Consider the following 19605-nt stretch of genomic DNA (forward strand, 5'->3'; position numbering starts at 1 on the left):
GAATTTGGGAGTGTTCCTCCCTCTGCCATATTTGGAAGAGTTTGAGAAGGGTAGGTGTTAGCCCTTCTGTAAATGTTTGATAGAATTTGCCTGTGAAGCCATCTGGTCCTGGACTTTTGTTTGTTGGAAGATTTTTAATTACGGTTTCAATTTCATTACTTGTGATAGGTCTGTTTATATTTTCTAATTCTTCCTGGTTCAGTCTTGGAAAATTGCACCTTTCCAAGAATTTGTCCATTTCTTCGTGGTTGTCCATTTTATTGGCATATGGTTGTTTGTAGTAGTCTCTTATAATCCTTTGTATTTCTGCAGTTTCGGTTGTGATTTCTCCTTTTTCATTTCCAATTTTATTGATTTGCGTCCTCTTCCTTTTTTTCTTGATGAGTCTGGCTACGGGTTTATCAATTTTGTTTATCTTCTCAAAGAACCAGCTTTTAGTTTTATTGATCTTTGCTATTTTCTTCATTTCTATTTCATTTATTTCTGCTCTGATCTTTATGATTTCTTTCCTTCTACTGACTTTGGGTTTTGTTTGTTCTTCTTTCTCTAGTTATTTTAAGTGTAGGGTTAGATTGTTTACTTGAGATTTTTCTTGTTTCTTGAGGCGAGATTGTATTGCTATAAACTTCTCTCTTAGAACTGCTTTTGCTGCGTCCCATAGGTTTTGGGTTGCCATGTTTTCATTGTCATTTATTTCTATGTATTTTTTAATTTTTTCTTTGATTTCTTCAGTGATCTCTTGGTTATTTAGTAGTACACTGTTTAGCCTCCATGTATTTGTGTTTTTTACAGTTTTTTTTTCTGTAATTGATTTCCAGTCTCATAGTGTTGTGGTCAGAAAAGATGCTTGATACGATTTCAATTTTCTTAAATTTTCCGAGGCTTGATTTGTGACCCAAGATGTGATCTATCCTGGAGAATGTTCCATGTGCACTTGAGAAGGAAGTGTATCCTGCTACTTTTGGGTGGAATGTTCTATGAATATCGGTTAGATCTATCTGGTCGGTTGTGTCATTTAAAGCTTGTGTTTTCTTATTTATTTTCTGTTTGGATGATCTGTCCATTGGTGTAAGTGGGGTATTAAAGTCCCCTGCTATTACTGTGTTATTGTCAATTTCTCCTTTCATAGTTGTTAGCATTTGCATTATTTATTGAGGTGCTCCTATGTTGGGTGCATAAACATTTATAATTGTTATATCTTCCTCTTGGATTGATCCTTTGATCATTATGTAGTGTCCCTCCTTATCTCTTGTAACAGTCTTTATTTTAAAGTCTATTTTATCTGATATGAGTACTGCTACTCCAGCTTTCTTTTGATGTCCATTTGCATGGAGTATCTTTTTCCATCCCTTCACTTTCAGTCTGTATGTATCCCTAGGTCTGAAGTGGGTCTTTTGTAGACAGCATATGTATGGGTCTTGTTTTTGTATCCATTCAGCCAGTCTGTGTCTTTTGGTTAGGTCATGTAGTCCGTTTACATTCAAGGTTGTTATCGATATGTATGTTCCTATTACCATTTTCTTAATTGTTTTGGGGTTTTTTTTGTCGGTCTTTTTCTTCTCTTGTGTTTCCCACTTAGAGAAGTTTCTTTAGCATTTGTTGTAAACCTGGTTTGGTGGTGCTGAATTCTCTTAGCTTTTGCTTGTCTAAAAAGCTTTTGATTTCTCCATCGAATCTGAATGAGATCCTTGCTGGGTAGAGTAATCTTTGTTGTAGGTTTTTCTCTTTCATCACGTTAAGTATATCCTGCCATTCCCTTCTGGCCTGCAGAGTTTCCGCCGAAAAATCAGCTGATAACCTTATGGGGATTCCTTTGTATGTTATTTTTTGTTTTTCCCTTGCTGCTTTTAATATTTTTTCTTTGAATTTCATTTTTGTTAGTTTGATTAACATGTGTCTTGGTGTGTTTTTCCTAGGGTTTATCCCGTATGGGACTCTCTGTGCTTCCTGGACTTGGGTGACTATTTCCTTTCCCATGTGAGGGAAGTTTTCAACTATAATCTCTTCAGATATTTTCTCAGACCCTTTCTTTTTCTCTTCTTCTTCTGCGACCCCTATAATTCGAATTTTGGTGTGTTTATTGTTGTCCCAGAGGTCTCTGAGATTGTCTTCAATTCTTTTCATTCTTCTTTCTTTATTCTGCTCCTCGGCAGTTATTTCCACCATTTTGTCTTCCAGTTCACTTATTCGTTCTTCTGCCTTAGTTATTCTGTTATTGATTCCTTCTAGTGTATTTTTCACTTCAGTTATTGTGTTGTTCGTCTCTGTTTGTTCTTTAGTTCTTCTAGAGCTTTGTTAAACATTTCTTGTATTTTCTCAATCCATGCCTCCATTCTATTTCCGAGATTCTGGATCATCTTTACTCTCATTACTCTGAATTCTTTTTCAGGTAGATGGCCTATTTCCTCTTCATTTATTTGGTCTTGTAGGTTTTTACCTTGCTCCTTCATCTGTGACATATTTTTTTGCTGTCTCTTTTTTTTTTTCTTTTTTATGAGTGGGATTGTGTTCCTGTCTTACTGGTTGTTTGGCCTGAGGCTTCCAACACTGGAGTTTGTAGGCTATTGGATAGAGCTGTGTCTTGTTGCTGAGATGAGGAACTCCATGAGACCTCACTGTGTTGAGTATTCCCTGGGGTCTGAGGTTCTCTGTTAGTCCAGTGGTTCGGACTCAGAGCTCCCACTGCAGGAGCTACAGCCTGACCCCATGCTCGTGAACCAAGATCTTGCAAGCCACCTGGGGTGGCAAAAAAAAAAAAAAAAGAACAATAACAAAGTAAAAAATAAAATTAGACTGGGAAACTAACAGATGTGTTAGGAAGAATATAAAATTTAAAATATAGATGTATCAACAACTGGAAGGTACATCTGTACCACAATAATAAAAAAGAGGAGGGAAAAGAAAAAAGAAAAAGGAGGGGGGGAAAGGACTTGGCTGTGGCGGGCAGGGCCTAAGCAAGGGCAAGGTTTGGGTGGTGGGCGGCGCCACTGCTCAGGACCCACAGGCCTGGAAAAGGCCCTGGGGGCTGTGGGGGGTGAGGCTTAGGCTCAAGAAACAGAAGAGGCCCAGGCATGTCCCCCAACCCTGGTCTCAGAGGGCAGCGGACCTCACCTGGGAGCCCAGGAGGCTTCCTGGGCTCGAGTGGGTGGGGCAAATGAACTCCTTCCTCTCCTGCTCCTCTGGTCTGGGAAGGCCCCTCCTGCCTGCCTCTCATGATCTCCCCGGCCTCTCTCCTATGCCCCCAAGGACCCACGCAGACTAGAGGGGGGTTTGGAGGGCAGGGGATCTGCCTGCAAACTCAGCAGGCTCCCCGTACCCGAGTGGGTAGGGCAGTCGCCCTTCTGCTCCTCTCCTGCTCCTCCCAGAGGGCCCCTCCTGCCTGCCTCTCTGGTTCTCCCCTTGGCCTCCTTCCTATGCCCCCAAGGACCCACGTGACCTGGAGGGGGCTTTGGAGGGCAGGGGATCCGCCTGGGAGCTCAGCAGGCTCCCCGGGCTGAGTGGGCGGGGCAATCTCCCTCTGCTCCTCTCCCGCTCTTCCCAGAGAGTCCCTCCCGCCTTCCTCTCCTGATCTCCCCTGCTTCAGGGGTGCTGATCCTGTCTGGCCTTCACTTCTCCTCTCCCCCCTCAGTCCCCCTATGTCCTACCGGTTCACTTTGGGGTCCCTCCCATCTCCTTGGGCGCCAGAGTGCCCCACCAGTGGCAGGCAGGCGCCCTAGTTGTGGGGGGATGCTAACTCCATGTCTTCCCACACTGCCATCTTCTATGTGTTCTTTTTAAATCCCAAGTGGATAATTGTATTTTTATTATTTTTCTAGCATATTTTGTGTTTTTCTAAAGTATAAAATTAATTTGTTTCTACATTTACAAAGTCATACATAGCAAGTATTTGCTCCAAAGTTATTTTAATGATTCCCTCAGTCTTCATGTAAAATCTAAATGCTAGTTTTTGTAAGTGCATTTGACTAATTTGGTTAATACAATATTGGATAGTAACAGCAAAAGTATTTTATATTGGCTTTTGTTCACATAGTGATTAGTGAAACCATTACACCAGAGGCCAGTTTTCTACATCTGGTTTTGTCTTCAGTCTTCCTCCTCACTGCTTCATCAGACTTCATTATGCTTCTTCAAGTCAGGGTGATGTTCCATTGTCATTGGCTTTTGATTTTTTTGTCATGATATTTATCCTACGGTTTCCCATCATTGGTGATTTCACATGCTTTCAACCTCAGCAAGAAAGTGAATTTTGAGTGCAAGAGTTCTTGTGTTTCCAATTGTCTATCTTGAATTGGTGAATATTTGTGGGATTCTGAGACTTCCTGCTGACTTGGAGAAGTATAATATGATGGATAAAAACATGGGCTCTGCAGCTACACTGCTTGGGCTGGAATTTCAGCTCTACCACATAGTAGCTTTATGACCCTAGGAAAGTTAACTCTTAGCACTGGTTTCCTTACCTTTCAAATGGATAATAACAGTACCTACTTCATAACCTTATTAGGGGAATTTTGGAAGTTAATATATCTAAAGAAATTCTAACAATGCTTGGCATATAAGTACTCAATAGATGACAGTGATGATGATATTGATGGTAGTAATGATCCTAGAGATAGTTTCCGAGACACATTAATTGTGATTCAGCTTTTAGTAATTTGCATTTATATTTCCCATTTTTCTATCTTATTTATACTATTTCTTGAATATTCTCCCAAATATGGGATATATATTTCTTTTTTAGAGCCTTTGCAGGTAAAGATTTTTCCATATTTGGATACTGAAGTTTTTAAATGGAGAGGAAGAGTTGGTTTTTGTGATCAAGTAACATTCTTTTCTAAAAATTTATCATTTGTTTTTTAGTTTCTGTCACACCACTCTCATAGTTTTGATTCTCATCCCACGACTGTAAATATAAGCAAGAAACAAAAACCTAAGACCCTTTCTTTAATGCTTAACGGTTGATTCTGACCTTGGCCCTTTACCTACCATGTATGTTCTTTTTTTTTTTTTAATTTTATTTTATTATTTTTTAATACAGCAGGTTCTTATTAGTTATCTCTTTTATACATATTAATGTATATATGTCAATCCCAATCTCTCAATTAATCCCACCGCCACCAACACTACCCTGCCCCCGCTTTCCCCCCTTGGTGTCCATACATTTGTTCTCTACATCTGTGTCTCTATTCCTGCCTTGCAAACTGCTTCATCTGTACCATTTTTCTAGATTCCACATATAATCATTTATATACGATATTTGTTTTTCTGACTTACTTCACTCTGTATGACAGTCTCTAGGTCCATCCACGTCGCTACAAAACCCAATTTTGTTCCTTTTTATGGCTGAGTAATATTCCTTTGTATATATGTACCACATCTTCTTTATCCATTCGTCTGTTGATGGGCATTTAGGTTGCTTCCATGACCTGGCTATTGTAAATAGTGCTGCAGTGAACATTGGGGTGCATGTGTCTTTTTGAATTATGGTTTTCTCTGGGTATATGCCCAGTAGTGGGATTGCTGGGTCATATGTTAATTCTATTTTTAGTTTTTTAAGGAACCTCCATACTGTTCTCCATAGTGGCTGTATCAATTTACATTCCCACCAACAGTGCAAGAGGGTTCCCTTTTCTCCACAACCTCTCCAGCATTTATTGTTTGTAGATTTTTTGATGATGGCCATTCTGACTGGTGTGAGGTGATACCTCATTGTAGTTTTGATTTGCATTTCTGTAATAATTAGTGATGTTGAGCAGCTTTTCAGGTGCCTCTTGGCCATCTGTATGTCTTCTTTGGAGAAATGTCTATTTAGGTCTTCTGCCCATTTTTGGATTGGGTTGTTTGTTTTTTTAATATTGAGCTGCATGAGCTGTTTATATATTTTGGAGATTAGTCCTTTGTCCATTGATTCTTTTGCAAATATTTTCTCCCATTCTGAGGGTTGTCTTTTCGTCTTGTTTGTAGTTTCCTTTGCTGTGCAAAAGCTTTGAAGTTTCATTAGGTCCCATTTGTTTATTTTCGTTTTCATTTCCATTACTCTAGGAGGTAGGTCAAAAAAGATCTTACTGCGATTTATGTCAAAGTGTGTTCTTCCTATGTTTTCCTCTAAGCGTTTTATAGTGTCCGGTCTTACATTTAGGTCTTTAATCCATTTTGAGTTTATTTTTGTATATGGCTTTAGGGAGTGTTCTAATTTCATTCTTTTACATGTAACTGTCCAGTTTTCCCAGCACCACTTATTGAAGAGGCTGTCTTTTCTCCATTGTATATCCTTGCCTCCTTTGTCATAGATTAGTTGACCATAGGTGCATCAGTTTATCTCTGGGATTTCTATCCTGTTCCATTGGTCTATATTTCTGTTTTTGTGCCAATACCATATTGTCTTGATTACTGTAGCTCTGTAGTATAGCCTGAAGTCAGGGAGTCTGATTCCTCTGGCTCCGTTTTTTTCCCTCAAGATTGCTTTGGCTATTCAGGGTCTTTTGTGTCTCCATACAAATTTTAAGATTTTTTGTTCTAGTTCTGTAAAAAATGCCATTGGTAGTTTGATAGGTATTGTATTGAATCTGTAGATTGCTTTGGGTAGTATAGTCATTTTCACAATATTGATTCTTCCAATCCAAGAACATGGTATATCTCTCCATCTGTTTGTGTCATCTTTGATTTCTTTCATCAGTGTCTTATGGTTTTCTGAGTACAGGTCTTTTATCTCCTTAGGTAGGTTTATTCCAGGTATTTTATTCTTTTTGTTGCAATGGTGAATGGGATTGTTTCCTAAATTTCTCTTTCTGATCTTTCGTTGTTAGTGTATATGAATGCAAGACATTTCTGTGCTTTAATTTTGTATGCTGCAACTTTACCAGATTCATTGATTAGCTCTAGTAGTTTTCTGGTGGCATCTTTAGGATTCTCTATGTATAGTATCATGTCACTTGTAAACAGTGACAGTTTTATTTCTTTTCCAATTTGTATTCCTTTTATTTCTTTTTCTTCTCTGATTGCCATGGCTAGGACTTCCAAAACTGTATTGAATTATAGTGGCAAGAGTGGACATCCTTGTCTTGTTCCTGATCTTAGAGGAAATGTTTTTAGTTTTTCACCATTGAGAATGATTTTTGCTGTGGGTTTGTCGTATATGGCCTTTATTATGTTGAGGTAGGTTCCCTCTATGCCCACTTTCTGGACAGTTTTAATCATAAATGGGTGTTGAATTTTGTCAGAAGCTTTTTCTGCATCTATTGAAATGATCATATGGTTTTTATTCTTCAGTTTGTTAATATGGTGTATCACATTGATTGATTTGCGTATATTGAAGAATCCTTGCATCCCTGGGATAAAACCCACTTGATCATGGTGTATTATCCTTTTAATGTGCTGTTGGATTCTGTTTGCTGGCATTTTGTTGAGGATTTTTGCATCTATTTTCTTCAGTTATATTGATCTGTAATTTTCTTTTTTTGTAGTATCTTTGTCTGGTTTTGGTATCAGAGTGATGGTGGTCTTGTAGAATGAGTTTGGGAGTGTTCCTTCCTCTGCAATGTTTTGGAAGAGTTTGAGAAGGATGGGTGTTAGCTCTTCTCTGAATGTTTGATAGAATTCACCTGTGAAGCCATCTGATCCTGCACTTTTGTTTGTTGGGAGATTTTTAATCACAGTTTCAATTTCCTTCCTTGTGATCAGTCTGTTCATATTTTTTTATTTCTTCCTGGTTCAGTCCTGGAAGGTTACACCTTTCTAAGAATTTGTCCATTGCTCATGTTGTCCATTTTATTGGCACAGAGTTGCTTGTCGTAGTCTCTTATGATGCTTTGTATTTCTGTATTGTAACTTCTCCTTTTTCATTTCTAACTTTATTGATTTGAGTCTGCTCTTTCTTTTTCTTGATGAGTCTGGCTAAAAGTTATCAATTTTGTTTATCTTCTCAAAGAACCAGCTTTTCGTTTTATTGAGCTTTGCTATTGTTTTGTTTCTATTTCATTTATTTCTGCTCTGATCTTTATGATTTCTTTCCTTCGACTAACTTTGGGTTTTGTTTGTTCTTCTTTCTCTGGTTCCTTTAGGTGTAAGGTTAGATTGTTTATTTGAGATTTTTTTTGTTTCTTGAGGTAGGATTCTATTGCTATAAACTTCCCTCTTAGAACTACTTTCACTGCATTCTATAGGTTTTGGATCATCGTGTAGTCATTGTCATTTTGTCTCTAGGTATTTTTTGATTTCCTCTTTGATTTCTTCAGTGATCTCTTAGTTATTTAGTAACGTATTGTTTAGCTTTCATGTGTTTGTGTTTTTTCCTTTTTTCCTTGTAATTATTTTCTGATCTCATAGCGTTGTGGTCGGAAAAGATGCTTGATATGATTTCAATTTTCTTAAATTTGCCGAGGCTTGATTTGTGACCTAAGATGTGATGTATCCTGGAGAATGTTCCATATGCACTTGAGAAGAAAGTGTAATCTGCTGCTTTCGGATGGAATGTCCTATAAATATCAATTAAATCTATCTGGTCTATTGTGTCATTTAAAGCTTGTGTTTCCTTATTAATTTTCTGTCTGGATGATCTGTCCATTGGTGTAAGTGAGGTGTTAAAGTCTCCCACTATTATTGTGTCACTGTTGATTTCCTCTTTTATGGCTGTTAGCATTTGCCTTATGTATTTAGTTGCTCCTATGTTGGGTGCATATATATTTATAATTGTTATATCTTCTTCTTGGATTGCTCCCTTGATCATTATGTAATGTCCTTCCTTGTTTCTTGTAACATTCTTTAAGGTCTATTTTATCTGATATGAGTATTGCTACTCCAACTTTCTTTTGATTCCTATTTGCATGGAATATCCTTTTCCATCCCCTCACTTTCAGTCTGTATGTGTCCTTAGGTCTGAAGTGGGTCTCTTGTAGACAGCATATATATGGGTCTTGTTTTTGTATCCATTCAACGAGCCTGTGTCTTTTGGTTGGAGCATTTAATCCATTCACGTTTAAGGTAATTATCGATACGTATGTTCCTATTACCATTTTCTTAATTGTTATGAGTTTGTTTTTGTAGGTCCTTTTCTTCTCTTGTGATTCCCACTTACAGAAGTTCCTTTAGCATTTGTTGTAGAGCTGGTTTGGTGGTGCTGAATTCTCTTAGCTTTTGCTTGTCTGTAAAGCTTTTGATTTCTCCGTCGAATCTGAATGAGATCCTTGCTGGGTAGAGTAATCTTGGTTGTAGATTCTTCCCTTTTATCACTTTAAGTATATCGTGTCACTGCCTTCTGGCTTGCAGAGTTTCTGCTGAAAAATCAGCTGTTAACCTTATGGGAGTTCCCTTGTATGTTATTTGTCATTTTTCCTTTGCTGCTTTCAATAAGTTTTCTTTGTCTTTAATTTTTGTCAACTTAATTACTATTGTGTCTTGGTGTGTTTCTCCTTGGATTTATCCTGCCTGGGACTCTGCACTTCCTGGACTTGGGTGGCTATTTCCTTTCCCATGTTAGGGAAGTTTTCGACTATAATCCCTTCAAATATTTTCTTGGGTCCTTTCTCTCTCTCTTCTCCTTCTGGGACCCCTATAATGCGCATGTTGTTGCGTTTAATGTTGTCCCAGAGGTCTCTCAGGCTGTCTTCATTTCTTTTCATTCCTTTTTTTCTTTTTTTTCCCACATCTTTATTGGAGTATAAATGCTTTACAATGTTGTGTTAGTTTCTGCTGTATAACAAACTGAATCAGCTATATGTATACATATATCCCCATATCCCCTCCCTCTTGAGCCTCCCTTCCACCCTCCCTATCCCATCCCTCTAGGTCGTCACAAAGCACCGAGCTGATCTCCTTGTGCTATGCAGCTGCTTCCCACTAGCCATCCATTTTACATTTGGTAGTGTATATATGTCAGTGCTACTCTCTCACTTCATCCCAGCTTTCCCTCCCCGCCATGCCCTCAAGTCCATTCTCTACGTCTGCGTCTTTTTTCCTGACCTGCCACTATGTTCATCAGTACCACTTTTTAAAATTCCGTATGTATGCCTTAGCATACAGTATTTGTTTTTCTCTTTCTGACTTACTTCACTCTGTATGACAGATTCTAGGTCCATCCACCTCACTACAGATAACTCAATTTTGTTCCTTTATATGGCTGAGTAATAATCCATTTCATTCTTTTTTCTTTATTCTGTTCTGCGGCAGTGAATTCCACCATTCTTTCTTCCAGTTCACTTATCCGTTCTTCTGCCTCAGTTATTCTGCTATTGATTCCTTCTAGTGTATTTTCTTTTCAGCTATTGTATTGTTCATCTCTGTTTATTTGTTCTTTAATTCTTCTAGGTCTTTGTTAAACATTTCCTGCCTCTTCTCCATCTTTACCTCCATTCTTTTTCTGAGGTCTTGGATCATCTTCATTATCATTATTCTGAATTCTTTTTATGGAAGATTGCCTATCTCCACTTCATTTAGTTGTTTTTCTGGTGTTTTATCTTGTTCCTTCGTCTGGTACATAGTCCTGTGCCTTTTCATTTTGTCTATCTTTCTGTGAATGTGGTTTTCGTTCCACAGGCTGCAGGATTGTAGTTCTTTTTGCTTCTGCTGTCTGCCCTCTGGTGGGTGAGTCTGTATAAGAGGCTTGTGTAAGCTTCCTGATGGGAGAGACTGGTAGTGGGTAGAGCTGGTGTTGCTCTGGGGGGCAGAGCTCAGTAAAACTTTAATCCACTTGTCTGCTGATAGGTAGGGCTGAGTTCCCTCCCTGTTGGTTGTTGGCCTGAGGTGACCCAACACTGGAGGCTACATGTTCTTTGGTGGGGCTAATGGCAGACTCCAGGAGGGCTCCTGCCAAGGAGTACTTCCCAGATCTTCTGCTGCCAGTGTCCTTGTCCCTACGGTGAGCCACAGCCACCCCCTGCCTCTGCAGGATACCCTCCAACACTAGCAGGTAGGTCTGGTTCTCCTATGGGGTCACTGATCCTTCCCCCTGGGTCCTGATGTGCACACTGGTTTGTGTGTGCTCTCCAGGAGTGGAGTCTCTGTTTCCCCCAGTCCTGTCTATGTCCTGCAATCAAATCCTGCAGCCTTCAAAGTCTGCTTCTCTGTGAATTCCCCCTCCCGTTGCCAGACCCACAGGTTGGGAAGCATGACATGGGACTCAGAACCCTCACTCCAGTGGGTGGTATAATTGTTCTCCAGTTTGTGAGTCACCCACCCAGCGGTTATAGGATTTGATTTTATTGTGATTGTGCCCCTCCTACCGTCTCATTGCAGCTTCTCCTTTGTCTTTGGATGTGGGGCATCTTTTTTGGTGTGTTCCAGTGTCTTCCTGTCGATGATTGTTCAGCAGTTAGTTGTGATTCTGGTGCTCTCGCAAGAGGGAGTGAGCACACGTCCTTCTACTCTGCCATCTTGAACCAATCTACCATATATGTTCTTTACAACCACTCATATCCTTCTGCCATGGATTCAGCTCCCAATTTTCGGTTGATGGCTAACAAATTCTCATCTCCTTTCTTCATACCTCCAATTGCATAGTGGGCATTTCCATCTGGAAGTCCTATAGAAATATCAAATTTTGCATGTTCAAATTTTCATACCTCTCCTCCTTCCTCCAGCCTTATATCTCTTCCTTCCCCACTATTTCCATATCCTCTTTCTTACTAGATCACACAATTGCTTGGACAGGTTCTGAGCCAGTTACCTATGTATCATATCTATGTCATCTCTGTCACAGCCTAGTATAAATCAGTGACCACTATTTCCAGCTTCCTGAATAATAGATGATGAATTCATCAGTTTGCTGATGCAATAATTAACATAATTCTACAGGATATTTCTATTATGGTATATTTTCCCCTATAGTATAAATACAAAATTAAATAAATATGCAAACCTGATATATGTTATCTGATCCCTGGATACTAGCTAATTGGGTTCTTACATGTTTTGACCACAGTGTTTAGTTTTGATGACTTCAAATTGTCTTTTTACAGGAAACAGTAACATTTAAGGATGTGGCTGTGGACCTCACCCAGGAGGAATGGCAGCAAATGAAACCTGCTCAGAGGGACTTGTACCGTGATGTGATGCTGGAGAACTATAGCAACCTAGTCACAGTGGGTAAGGGTAGCTTTGCAATTTTACACAGAATTCTTTTCTATCTGAAATGTGTGAAGACTTCAACTTGCCAGATGTCTTTAACTAGCCTTCCCTTTCTTCATTTGATTGTATGTGCTTGTCTTTAGGGTAAAGGCTAATTACTTTGTCTCACTGTGGAAGTTCCTCCATCCTCATCTTTTATAGGCCCTCAAGTCCCCAGGAATCAACCCAAGATCTGGATGGTTGTCTCCAACATTAATACCCAAGTCCTTTGTTGTCTCTCATCATAGGCTGCCAAGTCACCAAACCAGATGTGATCTTCAGGTTGGAGCAGGAAGAAGAACCATGGGTGGTAGAAGAAGAAATGCTTGGGAGGCCCTGTCCAGGTGAATAAGTGAAAGTGCAGGTCTGAATGAGAAAGACACATGACAGTTGTTCAGGGGGTTGATAGCATTTCACATTTTCCAAGATTCGCTTAAGTCTTCTAGAGTGACAAAAGGTATGAATGCCTTGGATTATGGTGACACTTCCAAATACTGTATTGGAGCTATCTTCCTTTTTTCAAATTTTAGGTACCAAAACTTCCCTAGTTCCTTTACAGCATTACTTTCAAGATTAGTGTCCCTCTCTATGATCCTTAAGCTCGCTCTTTCCTTTGTGTTCATAGAGTTTTTTCTTATGCATTCAATATTTTGTGGATGTACAGTATTTTAAAAACATATTTGTTTCAGAGTTAGATTCCTTTTCTTTCTATTTTGAAAAGCCTCAGATTTGTTTTGTAACAATACTCACACTTTCCATTGTACTTCACAACTCTCACAATCCCACATAGGTTTAAAAGTTTCTGGCTTACAAATTGTTACCTCCTTCCTGCTTATTCACACCTTTCATTCCTTTAATTTTTTTGAAATATAATATATGCACACTTAGTTAAAAAATATAAACAGTCCAAAAGATAACATTGAAAAGTAAGTCTGTCTCTTACCCTTGACACTCAGTCCCTTTCTTTTCCCAGTTGAGTACACTTCTTTTTTCAGAGTTGTGCTGGCTATTCTTTTTTTTTTTTTTTTTAATTTTATTTACTTATTTTTGGCTGCGTTGGGTCTTCGTTGCTGCGCGTGGGCTTTCTCTAGTTGCGGCGAGCAGGGGCTGCTCTTCATTGTGGTGCACGGGCTTCTCATTGCACTTGCTTCTCTTGTTGCAGAGCATGGGCTCTAGGCACATGGGCTTCAGTGGTCGTGGCACAGAGTCTCAGTAGTTATGGCTTGTGGGCTCTAGAGCACAGGCTCAGTAGTTGTGGCACATGGGCTTAGTTGCTCTGCAGCATGTGGGATCTTCCTGGACCAGGGCTCAAACCTGTGTCCCCTGCATTGGCAGGTGGATTCTTAACCACTGCACCACCACAGAAGCCCTGTGCTGGCTATTCTTGATTGTTTATTTCACCATAAGTATTTTAGATTCAACTGTCTCTTTCCAGAGAAAAACCTGCTGGATTTTTTATTGGGCATGTGTTAGAAGTATAAATTAACTTTCGGAGCACCGACATCTTTATAATGTCGAGGTTTTCTAGCCAAGAACATGTTCTCTGTCTTTGTTCAGATCTATCTATTTTTGTGTCCTGCAGGAATGCTTTCCAAGGTTTCCTTTATACCTTTTGTAAATTTCTTACTAAGTTTATACCTAAGTAATAGACAAGAGAAAAAAATCAGTACTAGAAGAATTGGAAAGGACCCTATAAAACCATCTTTATTTATAGATTAGAAGATTATATCCCTTAAAACACAAGAGAATCAACTGCAACAAATAGTAAGAGAATCCAGTGATATGGTAGGGTATCAAATTAACAAATAAAAATCAATAGTTTTCATGTATACTTCAACAACCGAGTAAAAGATATAACGAAAAGGAAACCACATTTATAGTCATAACAATATACATAAAATACTATTCTGGGCATGGGCTCATGGAGCTTATAATTTAGTGGGAACTGGAGTCCCTAAGGTTTTGCAAACAAGCAAATATCTTTTTTTTAAAACCTTTATATTTAGTTGAGAGTTGGCTGTATATAAAATTCTTGAGCCATACTGTCTTTCCTAGAGGTTTTGTAGACAGTTCCCTGAAGACTTTAGATAGTCCTCTGCTGCCTCTTGGCTTTGAATTGTTGCTTGGAGAAATCTGAAGTCTGATTGTTTTCCCTCATAGGTGACTTGATTTATTTGCCTGGATGCCCATAGGTTTGTTTTTCTTGAAAGCTTTAGAGCTTTATGAGGCTTATTGATCAGTCAATATCAGTTTTTCCTGTAAGCTTGTATATTCATGTTTTTTGATTCTTGTAGTGTGGTATAGATCTGAATACTGGTTCCTTTTATAACTATCATTCCTCATCTTTGAATAAGGTTATTTCCTGCTGGACCCACTATTTACAGAAGGAGAGTGCTGGAGATTGTCTAGAAAAATACTCTTGAGCTAGAAGGAAGCCTCTGTTGCTCGTATTGGCTTCCTGTGTCATACAAGGTTTGGTGTTAAGAGTTGGTTTGCCCTTTACTTCTTCTGAATCAGAGATTATTAATTGCATGCTTCCTCTAGCACTCAGTATCTCTTCTACCCTCCTATGCCAACATCCCGCTTATACAAGAATAATGGCTATTTGCATCTCCTTGTTTAGCTCTGCCTTCCCTACCATTTGACAGGGCCAGTAGAAGACCATTATGTTCCTGCCACCATGCAGTCTTAACACATCTGGATTCCATTGTTGTAAAAAATGACTCATTCATTCTGTCCACAGGGTGTGCCTTCTGTTTTGGAGAACTCTGTTCACCATGCTTTCTGTCTAAGATAAGAAAGAACAGCCAGTGTCTCAGTTTCTTCCCTACCTGGTTCAGTCTACCCTCTGGTCTTCCTTATACTCTGGAATTGGAGTTTAACTGTCTTTTAGTTTTATTGAGGATATATTTTCTTTTCTGTTTCTTCTTCATGTTTGCAGAGAGGAGAGGACACAGAGATGTTTAATTCCACCATATTGAAACAGGAATTCCTCTTCTATATTTGATCCTGTGGATCACCCTTCCTGGAAATGTCTTCTTTTCTCTAAAGAATTCTGATTTCTCCTCAGTTCCTGTTTATTTTTTCTTATTCCTTTATGAACTGTGTTTTACATGACTCCTTTTCTCCAGCCCTCACTGAGCATTATCCAAAATAGTTCTAAATTACATATAGACTCCTTTTTCCTTTATGTACCTTCATGATATAGATGTGTTCATGCCTTCAAATCAGTATATAACTACAGACTTTAAATTAATCCTCTGTTTTTCAGCCCCACTCTTATCCCTGCCTTTTAAGTACCTAAATCCTCCAATTTTTGAGCTTTTCTAGTGTTCTGTTGTCAAATCACTTTGTTGTTGGACATTTGCATCTTCGTAGCACAAAACTTGAATTTCTTAGCTAAGCTATCAGTTGACGGTTTTCTTACCCTTTTGCCTTCCATTATTTTGTTGAAATGTCTTGTTTACCCTTCTTTTTACTCCTATTTCCTTTGTTCTTATGGGTTTGAATCTTTATTCTTTTTTTTTTTTAATTATTTATTTATTTATTTATGGCTGTGTTGGGTCTTCGCCTCTGTGCAAGGTCTTTCCCCAGTTGCGGCAAGTGGGGGCCACTCTTCATCGCGGTGCGCGGGCCTCTCATCATCGCGGCCTCTCTCGTTGCGGAGCACAGGCTCCAGACGCGCAGGCTCAGCAATTGTGGCTCACGGGCCCAGTTGCTCCGCGGCATGTGGGATCCTCCCAGACCAGGGCTCGAACCCATGTCCCCTGCATTGGCAGGCAGACTCCCAACCACTGCACCACCAGGGAAGCCCTGAATCTTTATTCTTTTACTGTCATTTCAATGGAATTTTAAGAAGTGGGAGAAATAAACATATACATTCGATCTGTTTTGTTTAACCACAAGTGTTAATTTTATCCTCTAGTCATTTGACTTGCTATCCAGTCATTTATGTGTTTGCCCTTTCATCTTAATTATTCTATTCATTTTACTGATATCTGCATTGTATAAGTATGTTTTGTAAATCAATCAAAGCAGGTTGGGCCTATTAATGGCAGTTTTCTCTCCATAATATTATCTATAGGCGTTAACTTCTCAAATCTTAGAAACTAGGGACATTTGCACTTTGGATTTCTTTCATATTGGGAGACTAGAGCCAATATCAAAGATCAACCCCACTTTGGCAAATTTCTGAAATGTTATCAATAATGCAGTAGGAGAAAAATTCAAAAGTTATAATTTTTGGTCCTCCATTTTAGAAGTTTGGGAAGATGGTGAACAGATCAAGGAGCAGCAGGAAACACTTGTGAGGAAAGTCACATCCATCTCCAAGAAAACTCTAATTAAGGAAAATGTCATTGAATGTAAAAAAGTTGCAGAAGTATTTCCTCTGGGCTCAGACATTGTTACTTCAAGACAAAACTTCTATGAATATTATGACTCATTTGATAAGGGTTTTGAACATAATTTAGACTTACTTAGTTATGAGAAAGGCTGTATAAGAGAGAAAAATTATGAGTGTAATAAGTATGGGAAACCATTTTACCATTGCTCATCCCATGTTGTAACCCCCTTTAAGTGTAATCAGTGTGGACAAGACTTTAATCATAAATTTGACCTCATCAGACATGAGAGAATTCATGCTGGAGAGAAACCGTATGAATGTAAGGAATGTGGAAAAGCTTTCAGTAGGAAGGAAAATCTTATTACACATCAAAAAATTCATACTGGGGAAAAACCATATAAGTGTAATGAATGTGGAAAAGCTTTCATTCAAATGTCAAACCTTATTAGACACCAGAGAATTCATACCGGAGAAAAACCTTATGCATGTAAGGATTGTTGGAAGGCCTTCAGTCAGAAATCAAATCTCATTGAACATGAGAGAATTCATACTGGAGAAAAACCCTATGAATGTAAAGAATGTGGAAAAGCCTTCAGCCAGAAGCAAAATCTTATTGAGCATGAGAAAATTCATACTGGCGAGAAACCTTATGCATGTAATGAATGTGGTAGAGCTTTTTCTCGAATGTCATCTGTTAATCTACATATGAGAAGTCACACAGGGGAGAAACCTTATAAATGTAATAAATGTGGAAAAGCCTTCTCTCAATGCTCAGTATTTATTATACATATGAGAAGTCATACAGGTGAGAAACCCTATGTATGCAGTGAATGTGGGAAAGCCTTCTCTCAAAGTTCATCCCTTACTGTACATATGAGAAATCATACAGCTGAGAAACCCTATGAATGTAATGAATGTGGAAAAGCCTTTAGCCGGAAAGAAAATCTCATTACACATCAAAAAATTCATACTGGAGAGAAACCTTATGAATGTAATGAATGTGGGAAAGCTTTTATTCAGATGTCAAACCTCATCCGACACCAGAGAATTCATACTGGTGAAAAACCCTATGCGTGCGCAGTATGTGGGAAAGCCTTTAGTCAGAAATCAAATCTCACTGAACATGAGAAAATTCATACTGGAGAGAAACCCTATCATTGTAATCAATGTGGAAAAGCTTTCAGTCAGAGACAAAATCTCCTTGAACATGAAAAAATTCATACTGGAGAGAAACCGTTTAAATGTAATGAATGTGGTAAAGCCTTCTCTCGAATCTCATCCCTTACTCTTCACGTTAGAAGTCATACAGGGGAGAAACCGTATGAATGTAATAAATGTGGAAAAGCCTTCTCTCAATGCTCATTACTTATAATACATATGAGAATTCACACTGGTGAGAAACCCTTTGAATGTAATGAATGTGGGAAAGCATTCTCTCAAAGAGCATCCCTTTCTATACATAAGAGAGGTCATACAGGTGAGAAACGCCGAGTATACTAAATGAATAAAGACCTTCTCTTAAATTCAATCCATGCTTTACTTAACTTTAAAATATCTTGGCATAGTCTCAAAAAATGAAAAAGATCTTTATGAAAAAATTGTAAATCTTTATTGAAGGGCAAAAGACTTGAGTAAATGGAGGGAAATACCACGGATGTAGATGGAAAAACCCAATATCATAAAATGTCTTTTCTCCCCAAATTAATCTATGGACCTAATATAGTTCCAAACATCTAACAAGAATTTTCTAGGATTTTTACCAAATGCTTCTAAAATCCATATGAAATAAAAGTCTATGGATTGCTGAGACAATATTGAATAAGAACAGAGAGGACACACCTTCTACCATATACTACATGTATTATGAAGTTATGGTCATATAATAGTGTGTGGCATTAGAACATTAATGGATAAATAAAAAGGTTTTACAGAATAGAATGCCTAGAAGTAAATGAATGAGTATATGCCAACTTGTTGTATATTAGACATGACATCGTGAATCAGTAGAAGAATGACAGCCTAGTCAATAAAAACAGTTGGAGTATTTGAATCTCTATATTGGGGAAAATAAAATTACATACAACCTTACAACATATAAAGAAAAAGAATTCCAAAGGATTTGAACACTGAAATGTGAAAAGCCAGACTTTGAACTTCTTGAAAGGAAATAACAGGATATTGTCTATGACTTTGAGGCAGGGAAATATTTTTTAAAAGGACCCTGCCATTCCACTTCTGGATATACATCCTAAAGAAATTCATAAATATGAATAAGAAATATATATATATATCTGAATTGAAAACAACATATATATTGAAGGGATAATGGATGAATAAAATGTGATATATTCAAATAATGGAATGGTATACAGCAGTTAAAAGCAATGAGCTTGGTCTGTATTGTGTAACATGGTTGTTATCTAAAATAACGTTGAGTGAAAAAAAAATCAAGATCCAGATGAAACATACCATATAATAACATTCATGTAAATTGGAGTGAAATCATTCACAAAGAATAGAACTATGTTTTTATTATTGAAATATGTATGTAAAACTATTTTAAATGGATTAAAAAGGACACATACCAAATTATTGACAGTGTTGTCTCTGGCAGGAGATTAGGATTGAGGGTGTTGGTCAAAGGGGGCTTTTAGCTTTACTTGTAATTTTTATGCCTTAAAAAAAGATGGGTAGCATATAAAATAAATTTTAAAAGTTAATGATACACAATGGTGATATGGATGTCTTATCTTAATAGTGTTTTTGTACTTATTTCTCAGGATTTATGGGCTAGGGGAAGCCTATACCCAGAGAAGAAAATGTTACAATGGATTCATGTGTCCTATCAGGTGCTGAACTATTTTGTCAAAAATATTTCCAGAAAAGTAGTAATTAAAAGTGATAGTTCTGTTTACTATATAATATGAAGTTAACATGTTTTATCAATCCCATGATGCTTTTTTTCCCCATATTTTCACATTTTGAATTTAGAACTCAATTTTCAACCAAGTATATCTTAGATTCAAGGAAGTATATTATTATTTATTAAAAATTTGAAAATCAGAGGGCAGTGTGACAAATCAAATGTGATTTTATTTACTATTTTAGGGCATCACCAAGGTCTAATGATCCCTACTCTCTCAATGTGTCTTGCATTATTTGGC

General features: G+C 38.0%; 1 protein-coding gene across 12 annotated transcripts in view; it reads left to right on the forward strand.

The window, feature by feature from the left end:
* The window catches only part of ZNF568 (zinc finger protein 568), a 40519-nt gene extending 21341 nt beyond the window's left edge, over positions 1–19178 (forward strand). For 11 of the 12 annotated variants that reach the window (XM_059906239.1, XM_059906240.1, XM_059906233.1 and 8 more), the window contains 3 exons: positions 11949–12075; positions 12345–12440; positions 16356–19178. In XM_059906239.1, coding sequence (XP_059762222.1) covers positions 11949–12075; positions 12345–12440; positions 16356–17941 — 1809 coding nt within the window. In that variant the 3' untranslated portion in view covers positions 17942–19178. The remainder of the gene's footprint in view (positions 1–11948; positions 12076–12344; positions 12441–16355) is intronic. The other variant, XM_059906244.1, reaches the window with a different exon arrangement.
* Positions 19179–19605: the final 427 nt, after the last annotated feature.

The sequence above is a fragment of the Balaenoptera ricei genome, chromosome 19 (genome assembly GCF_028023285.1).
Source record: "Balaenoptera ricei isolate mBalRic1 chromosome 19, mBalRic1.hap2, whole genome shotgun sequence".
Classification (NCBI taxonomy): Eukaryota; Metazoa; Chordata; class Mammalia; order Artiodactyla; family Balaenopteridae; genus Balaenoptera; species Balaenoptera ricei.